Source organism: Haliaeetus leucocephalus, unplaced genomic scaffold, assembly GCF_000737465.1.
Source record: "Haliaeetus leucocephalus isolate CR32 unplaced genomic scaffold, Haliaeetus_leucocephalus-4.0 Scaffold395, whole genome shotgun sequence".
Taxonomy (NCBI): domain Eukaryota; kingdom Metazoa; phylum Chordata; class Aves; order Accipitriformes; family Accipitridae; genus Haliaeetus; species Haliaeetus leucocephalus.
The window spans coordinates 146,357-159,506 of NW_010972831.1; the positions used below are offsets into that span (position 1 = coordinate 146,357).

The 13,150-nt window shown below is 50.7% G+C and overlaps 1 protein-coding gene across 1 annotated transcript in view; it reads right to left on the reverse strand.

The window, feature by feature from the left end:
- Window positions 1-13,150, reverse strand: part of GTF2IRD1 (GTF2I repeat domain containing 1) — a 45,506-nt gene that overhangs the window by 7,493 nt on the left and 24,863 nt on the right. The window contains exons 14-22 of the mRNA XM_010573488.1: window positions 12,637-12,690; window positions 12,120-12,176; window positions 10,740-10,923; window positions 9,570-9,632; window positions 9,444-9,469; window positions 9,325-9,390; window positions 8,383-8,466; window positions 7,170-7,353; window positions 6,368-6,396 (exon numbers count right to left, since the gene is read on the reverse strand). Of these exons, the coding sequence (XP_010571790.1) occupies window positions 6,368-6,396; window positions 7,170-7,353; window positions 8,383-8,466; window positions 9,325-9,390; window positions 9,444-9,469; window positions 9,570-9,632; window positions 10,740-10,923; window positions 12,120-12,176; window positions 12,637-12,690 (747 nt within the window). The remainder of the gene's footprint in view (window positions 1-6,367; window positions 6,397-7,169; window positions 7,354-8,382; window positions 8,467-9,324; window positions 9,391-9,443; window positions 9,470-9,569; window positions 9,633-10,739; window positions 10,924-12,119; window positions 12,177-12,636; window positions 12,691-13,150) is intronic.

Here is a 13,150-nt window from a genome sequence, read left to right on the forward strand (position 1 = left end):
AGAAACACCCAGCTGGGGTAGGCTGCTTACAGCAGTCGGGATCTGGCCCTGAATCTTAAGAGGATAAATACATGCCTCTTCCCCCCTTCCAGCTTGAATGGGTGCAATTCAATTATACCCCTCTGTAAATCCAGAATAAACCCGCTGACTTTACTGAGGCTATTCCACAGTAACTCAGGTTTAAATACAATTAGAATTAGCTCAACATATGCATGTTTTCAAAGCGGAGCTATAAACTTGAGGGAGCAAGCAATTAACATCTAGACATGCGGCCAGAATCCCAGCTGATGGGACTAAGGCTAGATCTGCCAGAGATACGCTGTGTCCTGCCACAGATACAGGCACTTTACTCCTGTAAATTAGTATAGATATTAAATCCCCAGAGCCTACATGACTACACACCAACCCTGGCCCAGAGTATGTGTTAAAGCAAAGCAAAAAAAACCCCAATCCAAATCTGTGCAAGCTCTCCTTGTGAACGGCAAGTGGATTTTTTAACAAATTAATTGCTTGGACACATGGATGAGCTGAGGATAACGTGGCAGGTTGCTTTGTCTGGAGCAGAACTGGCACCGATGCTCAGGGACTGCAGCAACAGTGCTTAGAAATGCAGAGAGGATTAATAACAACAACAATAAAACACTGTTAAACACATCCTGCATCATTCAGTTCTTGGTATCACAGGGAAACAGAGCAGAGAGGAAAAAAAATACCTGAAATTTGGGGGTTTAAGACATTTTCATTCCCATATTAAAATGCAAGTGCATTTCTTGTCTGCTACCATCTACGATGCATCAACTGAGCTACATACCATTCAAGGCAGCATAGGCTTTTTCCAATGATGTTATCCGTCTAGGGGCTACAGCGCAAGTTAAAAGAAGACAAAAAAAAAAAGAGAGAGAAAGAAAAAGAGAGCCATGAGTGCTGCAGCTTGGTTTCTTGGTCACAAATAAAAGCAAAACCCAGGATGACACTCTCCCTAGCAGCTTAAAATTCCTCCGGTCCTGAGGCCCCTTGGCACAGAAATTCTTTTGATAGCTAAATAACTGCCCAGTGAGCTGGGCGGGCAGGCTGGGCTCTCCACAGTGTACCAGGGACCTGTTTTGGGATGTGCTTGAGCCCGCGAGCATCCCTTGAGCTATGCCGCACTCCTGAGCAGCTCAAGGTCCACATGTGCCCAGGGATGTGCGGCCGAATTGCAGTGTTTGCAGCACGTGCCAAAGCAGCAGCGGCTGTGCTGCGTGGCTGCGCCGGAGGAGAAAAAATATATCTGAGGTTAAAGCAGATAAAAAGCGAACAGGGAAACTGTGTCAGTTCTGCAGTAACAGGGGAGAAAAAGATCCCTAAGGAGAGGCTGGTGCTCGCCACCAACACTGAAGTGACGAACGATATCAAAAAGAAATTAATTTCCTGGGGAAAAGCAGCAGCGACAGGGCTAGAGCTAGGATTTGCATGATGGGCAAAAGGTGGAAATGAAGCGGCTCATCATGCCAAAGCCAGTGGCCGTGGGGAGAGCCAGCGAGGGGGACAGGGGCTGTGGGTCACGGCACCAGGGAGGCCCTTGCTGCCAAATTGCAGCACGCAAGCACTGACAAACTGGAGGGGATAGGGAGGAAGAGAACAGGGGTGCGCGTCCCAATTTGCTGAGCAGAGGTACGAGCAATCTGAAGTAGCTCAAAATATGCATCAAACATTTCAAGCAGGCTCAGGAAAGCAGGTATTGCAGCACACAGGGCACAAGAGCTCTGCCGATGCCTCCGGCCTGACTGTTTGCTTGGGGAGAATGCTTCGGTTCAGTGACACCAAAAGAACAGAAATCATGGGGTTTGCGCAGGGCAGCTGCAGGTGCCGATGTTTCGGTGCAGCCCACAGTGAGCTAGGGCACTGAGCCGGACCCTGCGCTGCCTGGGGCTGCAGGCAGACAAATCCTGCCATAAGCAACTGGAGCACCACTGCTTGCTGCCACGCAGCAGGACCCAGCCGGAAAATAAGTGATGCTGCCCATCGCCTGGTCCCCCGGGTGACACCCTGCCTGTGTGGACACGCTGCGGGCAGCACCCACCGTGCAAAATGTTTAGGCAAATATGCATTGCAAAGGGGAAGAGATGTAGATGGGTCATGCAGGTGCTCGGAAAGCCAAGCTAGAGTCCAAGCCAGGAGGGAACGCAGTCCTGGCATAGCTGCTGTCAAGGAGGAACGCAGGCAGGAGCACGGGGAGGAGCGCAGGCAGACTGCAGGCAGGAGTGCGGGCAGGCAGCGAGGAAGAGAAGCATACAGCAGCATCTTTCCAATATGAATCAGAAACAGTCTTGGAAGGGCAGCACAGCCTTTCATTTGGTTGGCGGCAACTCAAAGGCATTTGCAGTGTTTTAGATGAAGATTTCAAGGTGCCGTTATGAAATCATGCTGATTAAGAAAGATAATTAAAACTTCTTGTCCTGGTAACCCACATGTGCTGCTCAACCTTAACCATAGGAGGCATCCCACCAGGCTCACAGCCGCTGTGCTGCGAGGTATGGAGCGCATCCCAAAGTGCCAGACCACAGTCAGGATGGAGCAGCACCCATCTTGCCATGCAATGAGCACAGTGAAAAACAGAGGGTCTGGGGTCTCTGAAGGACATGGCAGGGTATGAGGCTGGCGGGGAGCAGGGGGAAGGCAAGAGCAAACGCGAGGGCTGGGATGAGCTGGGTGATGGTGCTGCCTTCTCGTTGGTGCGAGGATGCCACATGCACAGGGGAAAGGAGACAATAGGCAAAGAAAAAGGTGACTGGAATCATGGAGATGCTTATGAACAGACTTTGAAGCTCCACAGCTATTCACACTACCTGCTTGAATTTTCACCTTCAGACTAGAAACACTGACCAGCTCAACACTAAAAAAATAATTTACCCCAGATAACAGGAAGGCAGGTCAGAAGGAAAAATAACCCGGCTGCTCCCGCGGGGGTTAAACATCGGGGCTGCAGGGTGAAGGGAGAGGGGCATGGATCTCGAAAGGCAACCTGGTGATGGAGCAAGACACGTTCAGCTCTCATCACTGCCCCATCAAGCACTTTCCTCTTTTCTTTTTTTTCTTGCTAGGAGTTTCCAACGCGAGGCACATCTCATCAAAGTCTTGAGGAAGATTGTGCTCTTGTGATTAAAAAAAAAAAAAAAAAAAAAAAAGGATGCCTGCATGTGTGGGTTTTTTAATTAAAGAACACTGCCTGCCCTACTTTATTAATTGGAGTATGGGAAATAATCTATCAGGGTGGTAGGGAGTTTGGGGAATAGGACAGATGGAGCTGGTGTACATTTTCAATCAAAGCACATAAAAATTAACATACAGAAAGATTTTTTTTTGTGTGTGCTAGATTACTTATGCTTGATATTTTTTTTTCAAAGGCTCAAATTAAGCCTGTTTTGTATCTCTGTGCCTCAGGAAAGAAGAAAAGAAAGGAGAAGCGCTGTGTTTCTAGTGCTGGAGCTTCACCCCTGCTCGCTCACTTCTGTTCTAATGCCGAAAGATCACTCTGCTTTCAAAAAGGGGTTTTGAAGGTCTTTTTCCACAGAGCAGAGGCCAGCAGTGGGGAGAAAAGAAACAGGAAATCAAAAGGAAAATCTCTGGATGCCAGGAGGGTTGTGCTCCCAGGTTAAAGCCCCCAGGAAGCCATATGGGTAAAGTGCTGGCGGAGGCACGGGCGACCTTGGGGCCATCGTCCCACCTCTGAAAGGCTGCAAATCCGCACTGCAGAAGGGGGTTGTAGCCACTGACCTCCTCCAGGCGCTGGGGAGCACCACTGGCTTTATTTTTCCAAAAAACAGCCTCATTCCCCCCAAATAAACACCTTCTGCAAACAGCATCCCCGCAGGCACGCACCCCCAGCTGCCTCTGCGCCGGCAGCCTCACCCCCCACACACACTGCGACCCATTAGAGGGGAGATATCATCTCAGCAGAGAAATTACAGATTATCTTGAGAAAAAAAGCGCATGAGGCGCTCAGATTATATTGAAATCCTTTTATCTGTTTCAGTCTCACTTAAAAAATGGGTGTCCTCAAAAGAGAGAGATAAGGAGGCTGGTTGTCCACAGTCCTGCAGTTATGTGGGATGTTCTTCGCAATGCAGGAGGTGCACGACTTGTTTAAAGCAAATTAAACCCTGTAATTTAACCTAAAAGCAACTAAAATCACCCCAAAATGATTTTTAAAAAATTAAATATCCCTTAAAATGCGTACTTTTCATGTAATTTTTGGTCAAAATGATCCACAAAACCCATGACTTCCCTTATATTTATAGAGTCATCTCCTGGGCTTTCCAGCTTTTAGAGACCTTTGCAATGCCATCCTGCTTGGGAGTAACTATTGCTGTCATTTTAATGCTCCTCTGCGAAATAAAAGTGATTTTCATTGATTTTGTTTTAACGCCAAGCACACACTTCTGCTGCTGCTCTTCATTTTACATGGCAGGACTTTACTACACAAGATTGAGGTAAAAAGAACACTCTTAAATTTAAATTTTTAATGATCTATGGCTAGTTGGAAATCATTAATTTTGTTAAGGCAGATGAAAAGTGATCAAAGCCAATGCAGTGAATGTACCACTGTGTTGCCACCATCCACTTCAGTGTAATGGGGTGGAAAAGCAGACGAGAGGTTAATTGCTGTCAACGGGGATTTTGGGGGGGCAAAATACAAACAGCTTTTTTCTTGAGGAGCCATTCTGGTGGTAGTCTAACTACGGGAAATAATTATAAGTCCTGGAATTGTCTCCGAAGATTTAGCAAATATATAAAATAGTCTACAACAAATTGAGATGTCAAGTAAGAAAACCCCCTCGCCTGCGACTGCTCTTATTTAAAATTCCCGTGGGAGGAGAGGGAGCAAAGCCCCAAGCCTGGCAGGGATGCTGTGACCTCCTCCCAAGCCCACTCGGGTACCACAATACACAGAATAAAATATGTCTTTGGGTTTGTGCTAGCATGGGCCAGCCCATGGTGGGAGCATTCAGCTGGAGAAGGAGGGGAAAAAAAAAATGTTGTGCATCGAAAAGAAAATCAATTTCCTCTACATCTCTATTTATCAGGCTGCGTTTCCCAGCCAGCTGGCAGGTTGAAGTATTTGCCTTCTGATGTGCTCCTTTGTTAATGTGATTTGTGTCAGATCAGCGTCTTTTAACGTAATTATACCGATTACGGCAGAGGAAGGGCAAGACAAGATGTGGCTGGAGGAGTGGATACATCCTCGGCTTACTCCAGCATTATAGCCATGTAATTCTGTGGAAAACCAGAGTTCTGCAAAACTTGCATTTCACCGAGGGCTCGTTCAAGGTCCAGCCGATGTGAGCCAGCACCTTGCTGCTTAGGACCAAAAAGATAGGAAGTCTAAGTCCAAGGTCCCTCGAGGTCTCGGGGACATCCCCATCGTCTGGGCTGGGCCATACACAGGGATGCAGAGGGTCGACACATGGACCATGCTCTGGACTGAATTTCTCAGACAGCTCACCTTTTGTTAGAGGCCTCTCAGGCATCTAACACCTTTTTGCTGTTCCCAATAAGGGCATATAAATGTTTTCCTCTGTCATATTTGTCTTCCCTAAATTGTGCCATCCCCATGGAGGCTGGCCAAGGAAATGGGAAGCCATCAATAAAGATGATAACGTTTTTTGCACCCATCTGTGCTCTTCCAACAGTTGTAATTACAGACATTTAAAACCAAGACAGGTTTTTACCCATGTTTCTGCCGGCAGCAATCTTTTCTGGGCAGCCTAGAAGCGAGAGGCAGAGCTACCACAGCAGATGCATGGGGAAGGACACGGCTCTGGGACGGTGATTTCTGCAGCTGGGTACAGAGCACACTCCCGACACTCCACCCTCCCCTCTCCCACATCTCCCCCAGTCTATCCACACACGGGATACCCATGAGCTGGAGAGGGATATCACTACTACGCTGCTGCAGCCTGATGCAGACCCTGTGGTTGATCATCCCCTTCCCACGACCCTCCCTCGCTACCAAACCTGACAACTCATTGCAACACTTATTTATTAAAAAAAAAAAAAAAAAAAAAAAAAAGCTTAAGAAAGCACATGCTTTCTTAAATACGGAACACAGATCCCTGCCTTAGCTTAGCTCTTAAAAAATGCCATCATTTCAAGACAACAGCAGCAGTACCAATGGGTGATGCTGAGGCCAGCTGTCTCGGTCAGGGAAACTTCAGCAAATGTACCAAACAACAAAACCAAAGTGGGAAGCCCAGGAAAGTGAGGTCAGGGGCAACCTTCCTCCAGCTGATAAAATTATTGCTCGCCATCCACAGCTTATAACTCCCTGACCACCGCTAAACACTTGGCCAATGCATTGCTTAGGCAAAAAGGTGTTATCTCTTACCCGGTTTGGGGATGAGTCCTTGAAAAGGCCTGTGAAAAATAAGGAAAAAAGGAGATTTAAAATTAAATGCCACTGGGAAGTCAATACGTCTGGACCAAGCATCATCCCATAGCCTAGGGAAGGTTAGGGATCAGCCTGTCCTTCACATGCTGTGCGACGACTCCTGCAGGACTGGCAGGAGCTCTGCGGGATGGGGTCCTTGCGGTCCTGCTCAGGGCAGCATGTGCCCCGTCGGTAAGAAGACAGGCGTGGCCCAGCGAGAAGGTGATGGAGCCACTCTTAAAAAATCATTTTTTCCCCTGTCTCACCTTACAGTGATACATTCATAAAGTGCTTTTCCCCTCCCACTTGTGTCCATCCCCTTTGGCTGCAAAACCCACAGGACCCTGCCACGAATGGCCAGTGCCTGGCGCCTCTCCAAGCGCTGTGGGACCCTGAGCACTGCCTTGCACCAGCAATAAACCAAGCAACGTTTTTCCTATCTCAAGCCTCCTGGAAAAGGGGCTGGGATTTCTCTGCCTGCGCATCCATCACAGTGAGCACCATTTTCTCCTGCCAGTGCCTTCCTCACCAACTCCCCGGGCAGCAGACAGGAGGAAAGAGCAGGGATCTCTGTTTTATGGTCCCCTCCTTTTCGTCAAACTGTTAGCTGCTGACTTAATTGCTGTCTTGGGGGCTGGAGGCATGTACAGTATTTACAGCCCTGCCCCAATGGGGCTGGCAGAGCAGGAGGTGCATTTAGGTCAGCCCCCTCCTCTCTCCCCCAAGCTTGGCAGGCTGGCTGACACCTCTCGCCACATACCTCGTCACGGTGAACTTGATTTTATCAGCAACAGCCAATATCCTCTCCAGGTTCTGCGAGCCGAAGGTGCATGGCTTCCTGAAGGGGATCCCGGGGGGCAGCCCCTCTATAATCACTGACCCCGGATTGCTCTTGATCCGCTTGTATGGCACTTGCACGGGGTATTTAATCCCCAAGGCTTCACCTGGGAGAGAAGCGAGCGGTAAGCGAGCAGTAAGCACGTGGGATGCCAGGAATGCCATTTCTACCGCGGCTCTGACTCCACCCTGCCAAAGCACGGCGTGGCATGAGCAGGCTGCTTGAGGCACCATGTCAAATGTTAGATCAAGGACCAACATTTTCAGGCCGCCTCCACGATAGGAGCGGAGGGGTCCCGAGGCAGCCGCGTGCACGCAGCAGAGCTGGTGGGGCCGAGGAGAGGCACCGTCCTGTGCGATGATGCCCACACAGTGCAGTGGGAGGCATGGAAAGCCGCTGCTCTTTGCTTTGGGACATTATCTGGAGATAACTCCATAGGCATGTTCCCTCTCTGAGGTCTGGCTGCAGGACCAAGGCTACACATTTCCTTGCAAGTAATTGCTCTTGCGGGTACCTGGGAACCTGCACAAGTCTTACCCCTGCCTAGAAAATGGGGATAACAGCATTTCCCTGCCTTGCTTGATAAAGAACAGATGCTGGGGCAGGCAGGCCACGGTAGTGCCCTGCAGAGCCTGGGTAGGTGCCCTGGGGACAGGAGGAGCAGCATCTATTCGTTCCCCGACACTCCTGCGAGTGCTCGCTACGGCCCCTCCTTATTCCCTTCCCAACCTCCCGCCGCACCCTGCACTCCCACAGCTCCGCAATTCTCTGCTAATGAATTTACCATCACTGCTCTTCATGGAGGGGGAGGTTAAAAGAAAAAACCCACCAAAATGTGGCTGGGAAGGGCAGGCAGCAGGAAGGGCAGGCAGTGGGAAGGGCAGCGGCATGCTCTCCATCACGGGCTCCCCCATGCTGCGTGGGAGCTGCCTAGGCAGCAAGCACCTACAGCAAAGAGCACCAATTCCCAGACCCACCGTTCCCTCCCTGACCCTCCGAGGTGCCAGCCGCTCCAGGGGGAGGTGAGAGAAAGCACTTGGCGAGGAGGAATCGGGAAGAGAGGGGAGGGATAGGGAGCAAAAAATTAGGAGGGGATAAGGAGAGAATAAAACCAACTGCCCCCTTGGTTTCTCACCGTATTTCTTATTGAACAGGTCCTGGACTTGTTCCCGCAGCGTGTTAGCAACGTCTATTCTAGAAAGCCTGGCATCATAATTTTCTGTAAAATAAAGAAACAATTATGGACTTCTGCTGGTAAATTAAAAGGCACTCTGTGACTTTTAAGTAATGCCATTTTCTAATTATAGGAAAGTCCTTATCTTGCAATTAGCTAATCTCTGGAGTGGGCTATTCAAAGTCCTTAAAAATAATCTAAACAGAAATATGATTCTTTTTTTCCCCCCGCCTGTTTGCCAAGAATAAAAGCTGCATGAAATCGAAGATTCAGTTGTGATAATTACCGGCGTTAAAAATAAAATGCACTCCAAAGCTTTTCTGAAAAGCCAAAGCCTTTGAAGCCTCCTGTCCCTCTCTGCAAACCCTTGCAGGCCCCCATGGCCCAACAAAAAGGGATGCTCGAGCAGGGCAGCACTTGCCCCCACAGCCCACGGGCTTCTCACCGTCACTCCTTTCCCCAATGGAGCCACCATGCTGGCTGTGGGACAGGAGCTGTGTTTAGACAAACATCACCCAGGTGGAAAAAGCCCTAGAAAAGGCAAACCCCGAGGCTTGGAAGACTTAATTATGCATCTTGCAAGGTCAGATGGCGAGATAAGCAAAGCTGGTTAATTAGGGCACTATCCAGAGCACTTCGAGCCTCTTCCTTGGACCTATGGGACTGCCCGCCGCAGCTGTGGATCATGTCTTCTGGTTGCCTGTCCTTCCCATCCTCTCACCCCACCTCCTCCTCTTCTCCCTCTCCTCCCTCCCATCCTTGCCTCGCCTTGCTCCTCTGCCAACCCACCGAGCCCTGATGCCCCGCGGCAGCTCCTTTCCCATATCTGTTTGCTCTACACAGCCCCTGCGACGGGCTGGGGGCTCTGCCTCAACCCCCCCTCAGATGCCTCCAGGCCCTCACCTTGAAAGCCCTGTCTCTTCACAGTGTCCTCCAGCAGCACCTCACTCGAGTCCCTCTCGCCGGCAGCTGGGACAGGGGACATAAAAGGAGTTAGGATTCGCGGTGCCACCAAGGGGGACGCAGAGGAGGGGGTTTCCAGCCAAGAAACGAGGTGGGGAGGGAAGGCAAGAGACGCACTGTAGGGAAACGCTCTCACTCCTCTCCTACCTAGTCCTTAACGGCCCGGCTGCCGGGCGTCTCGCAGCCTACCTTTGGCTGCCGGGCTGTCCGACGCCGGCTCCTTTATGCCCTCCGCCAGCAGCTCTGGTCTGGAAAACAGCAAGAAGCAGAGGGCACACAAGTGAGCTCCCCGGCCGGCAACACCCCGCTGCTCCAGCATCCCCTCAGACAACACTCCTACAGCCACTAACCACTAACTATCTCTGGCTAACAATTTTAAAGCTCCTGCAATGCAGCAGAGGAACTTTGGAAGTAATTTTCATGCTGACAGACTCTTTACTGAGCTGATGCAATGCTCCCCAGGATAAGATTAAGCTGGCAATGGCTGAGCAGCTTAAATCAGTGGTTAGAGACTTTTAGGAGACATGGTCCTGCATGTTTCTCAGGGGTGGGAGAAGCCGTGCACGGCTCCTTTCAACATTCAATTGGCCCCCAAAATTGTCACTTGGGTATCTAATGCTAAAACCACACAGCGAGGCAATAGCAGGGTTTGTTACGAGCCGCGCTGAAGCTGCCTCACAGAGAAATGGGTCTGGGATGGGGGTGGGAGAAACCCCAAAGTGTGGCTGGGCTGGCCTGGGAGCTGCTGGTCTTGACACCACAAAATCTCTGTGCTTCCAACATTTATTTTCTGTTTCAGCTGCCCGACGCACTGGTCGCATCAGCTCTTTCCTCTGCAAGGGAGTTTGAGTCAGCATTTGGGTGAGAAACCTCCCAAAATACTTAAAGACATTTTTAAATCCATCTCTGCTGGATCCGTTCCCTCTTTCAGGGCAATGCTGTTGTATGTCGGTCGTGGCTTCTCACAGTACCCCCAGCTCCTGTGACAGCCCCTGTTCTCCAGCGCAAGGACAGCATCTTCCTTAATGCCTGCAGCATCCCGCTGAGGCACAGATGTGCACCCTGAAGGTTAAAGGCTCTGGCTCCTTCACCCACCCTTGGGTGCTCCCTCCTTCTGTGGCCAAACCTTTGCAAAAGTGCGTTAAAACCCCAAAAGACATCAAGGGAGAGGTGACACCACCACCGCTGCCTCTCAGGGATGATTCCAACAAGGCAACAAGCCTTGGCTGCTTCTAATCAAGCAAATTTATTGAAGGTGACCAAGTGATGGATGTCCCCCAGGATACAGCACAGCAGCAGGAGCTCCAAGCAGGAACATCCTCCCCAAGGGGTGGCCAGTCCACCACCTGCCTTACCTTTTAATGACAAACTGGATGTTGTTGCTTGCTTGCAGGATCTTCTTCAGCTTTGCAATCCCAAAGCAGTTGGGGCGCCGCAGGAGGATGCCATCTGGCAAGCCCACAACGAACAGATCCTCGGGGTACATCAGGAACTTGGAGTAGGGAACTTTAACCGGCTCTGATATTCCTATGGCTTTCGCTGCACAGGGACCAAATCTCATTAGTTTGCTGGACCTCCACGTCGGGTCAAAGCAGCAGCGACACGATATGTTGGCAGGGAGTGGGGGGTAGGTTTGGAGTTTGTTGTCACTCTGTGCCTGGTGGGGATGTCCCTGATACTGGTGGACACAAGGTCAGGGATAGAGCCAGGCAACCACCCGGAGCTGGCTTTTGCATTTGCTGCGTTAACACAGCCTACCTTTTGGTGGCACACATCAAAGGGGCTTCCTATAAAGGTTGCAAGCATCTCTCCACAAGGCAATGGGACCCCACATCCAGATCTCCATGGATGTCCCTCTGCTAGACGAGGGGACAAGGAACGTGCCCAGGGGTGCCCTGCCAGCCTGTGCAGCCCGGCACAGCAAGGGCTCCCCTTGCTCTGCTAAACATTGCCAAAAACCAACCGAACAGCCAGCGCCAAGCAGTGCAGTTTGGCCAGAGGTGAAAAACCAACAAAATCCCACAAGTGTGGGTGAGGACTCCTAGTCTGTTACTAAAACGTGGGGTACATCAAGGACCATCGCTCTGCCGGCCATTCCAGCTTCATCCCCAGTGCCCAACCCTGCCCGAGAGCATCTCGGCCCCTCTCCTTTTGCCCGGTCACAATGGGCTCTCCCAGCCCAGGGGCTGCAGCTCAGCTCTCCCCCCAGCTTTTGGGGACTGCCAGGCAGACCCATATCTCCTGGTCCTGCCAGTGGCAAAAACTTTCTGCCAGCTCTCAAAATGCACATATGACCTCACTTGTGTTTTTTCTGGGTTAAATAACCTTTCTAAAAAGGGGTGAGCAGAGCATGCTGAGTGCCAGCCCCCAGCGCTGGGGTCCCACCAGCCTTCTGGAGCCATGCCGTGACCACCTCAGATATTTCAAACAAGGGATGAGGGAATCACTTTGGTCCTTCCCTCCGCAGGAGGAAGGCTGAAGGTCACGGCAGCAATTCCTGGGCTGCAGCCAGTGAAAAGGCATCGAGGAAACCAAGGGGAAGAGCTGCAATAACAAGGCCCAGGGAGATTTCAAATGCATTTGTAAACCCAGCAGACAGCAAATGAACAAATTAGATTGCACCTTTACTCAGCTGCTGTTTTGGAAATGGTAGGTGACATTTCTGAGCAATTAGGAGCTCCCTGCAGCAGAGGCCGGCACTCGGCATGATGAACGTGTGTTAATGACCATCTTACCGTATCTCGTGTTGAACAAAATTTCAACTTGTTTCCTCAAATGACTTAAAACATCCCCTATACCATCTGCAAAAAAAAAAAAAAAAAAAGAAAGAGAGAAATGCTTTGAGAAACCAGCTGTCTCTGGGGCAAGCAACACACAGCCCAGGCAAGCAGCCCCTGACCCCTGGCAGAGCCAGCCACGTGCTCTTCATGCCTCCCAGATCAGTGCTGGTCCTCCAGCAGCTGCCTCCAAGCTCATCCCTGAGCGAGGAAGGACAGCAATGCACCTGCCACAGAACTCTGCTAGCAGCAAGGAGGAAAAAAAAAATAGGGGAAAAAGTAAATCCGGGCAAGAAAGGGGAAGACAGAGCCCAGAAACATGGTGGTGCCCTTCTACCCTGAGCTTTATGGAGGCTGAATGCTTTGCTGATAATGTAGGAAGCCCACGAAACCCAACCCAAAATACATCTGTGTTCATCCATCCTTCCAGAAACTTGCAATGATGGGTGATGCTCAGAGTTCAGCGTACACACACCTGATCCCTCCATCTGCTTTTCTTCATGTCGTGACTCCTCGCTGGGCCCCTTCTCTGTCCCTGCTGAGGAAGAGGAGGGTTAGCGGTGGCTGGCACCAGCAAAACCAGACCAGACACGAGCAGGAGTTCTCTGGGTCCCCCACAATCACTCAGCTGCCCCTTCCCCTCACTAAGCTCTAAGCACGCATCCCAGCACAGGCTCGGACTGGCAGCATCATGCCAGGAGCTGCATAAGCAGAATAAACCCATTGCCTACATCCAAGAGGTCTGTCTGCCCTTTGGCCGCAGTGCCGGCACAAATCCCCCAGGTAAATCCCAGTAATAAGCCAGGCTGAGGAACGGGGTTTGCAGCATGCTGGGACTGGAAAGGGGCTGGGAAGGAGCAGTGGTGCCAGAAAAGCCACCTGTTTGTCTACCAGCTCCCAGCTGGCCTGATTGAGGCCACAACTCTGAAAGTAGGTCCCGACTCCATCACCTTGGCTCATAAATGGTATTTACTCATTTCTGACACACG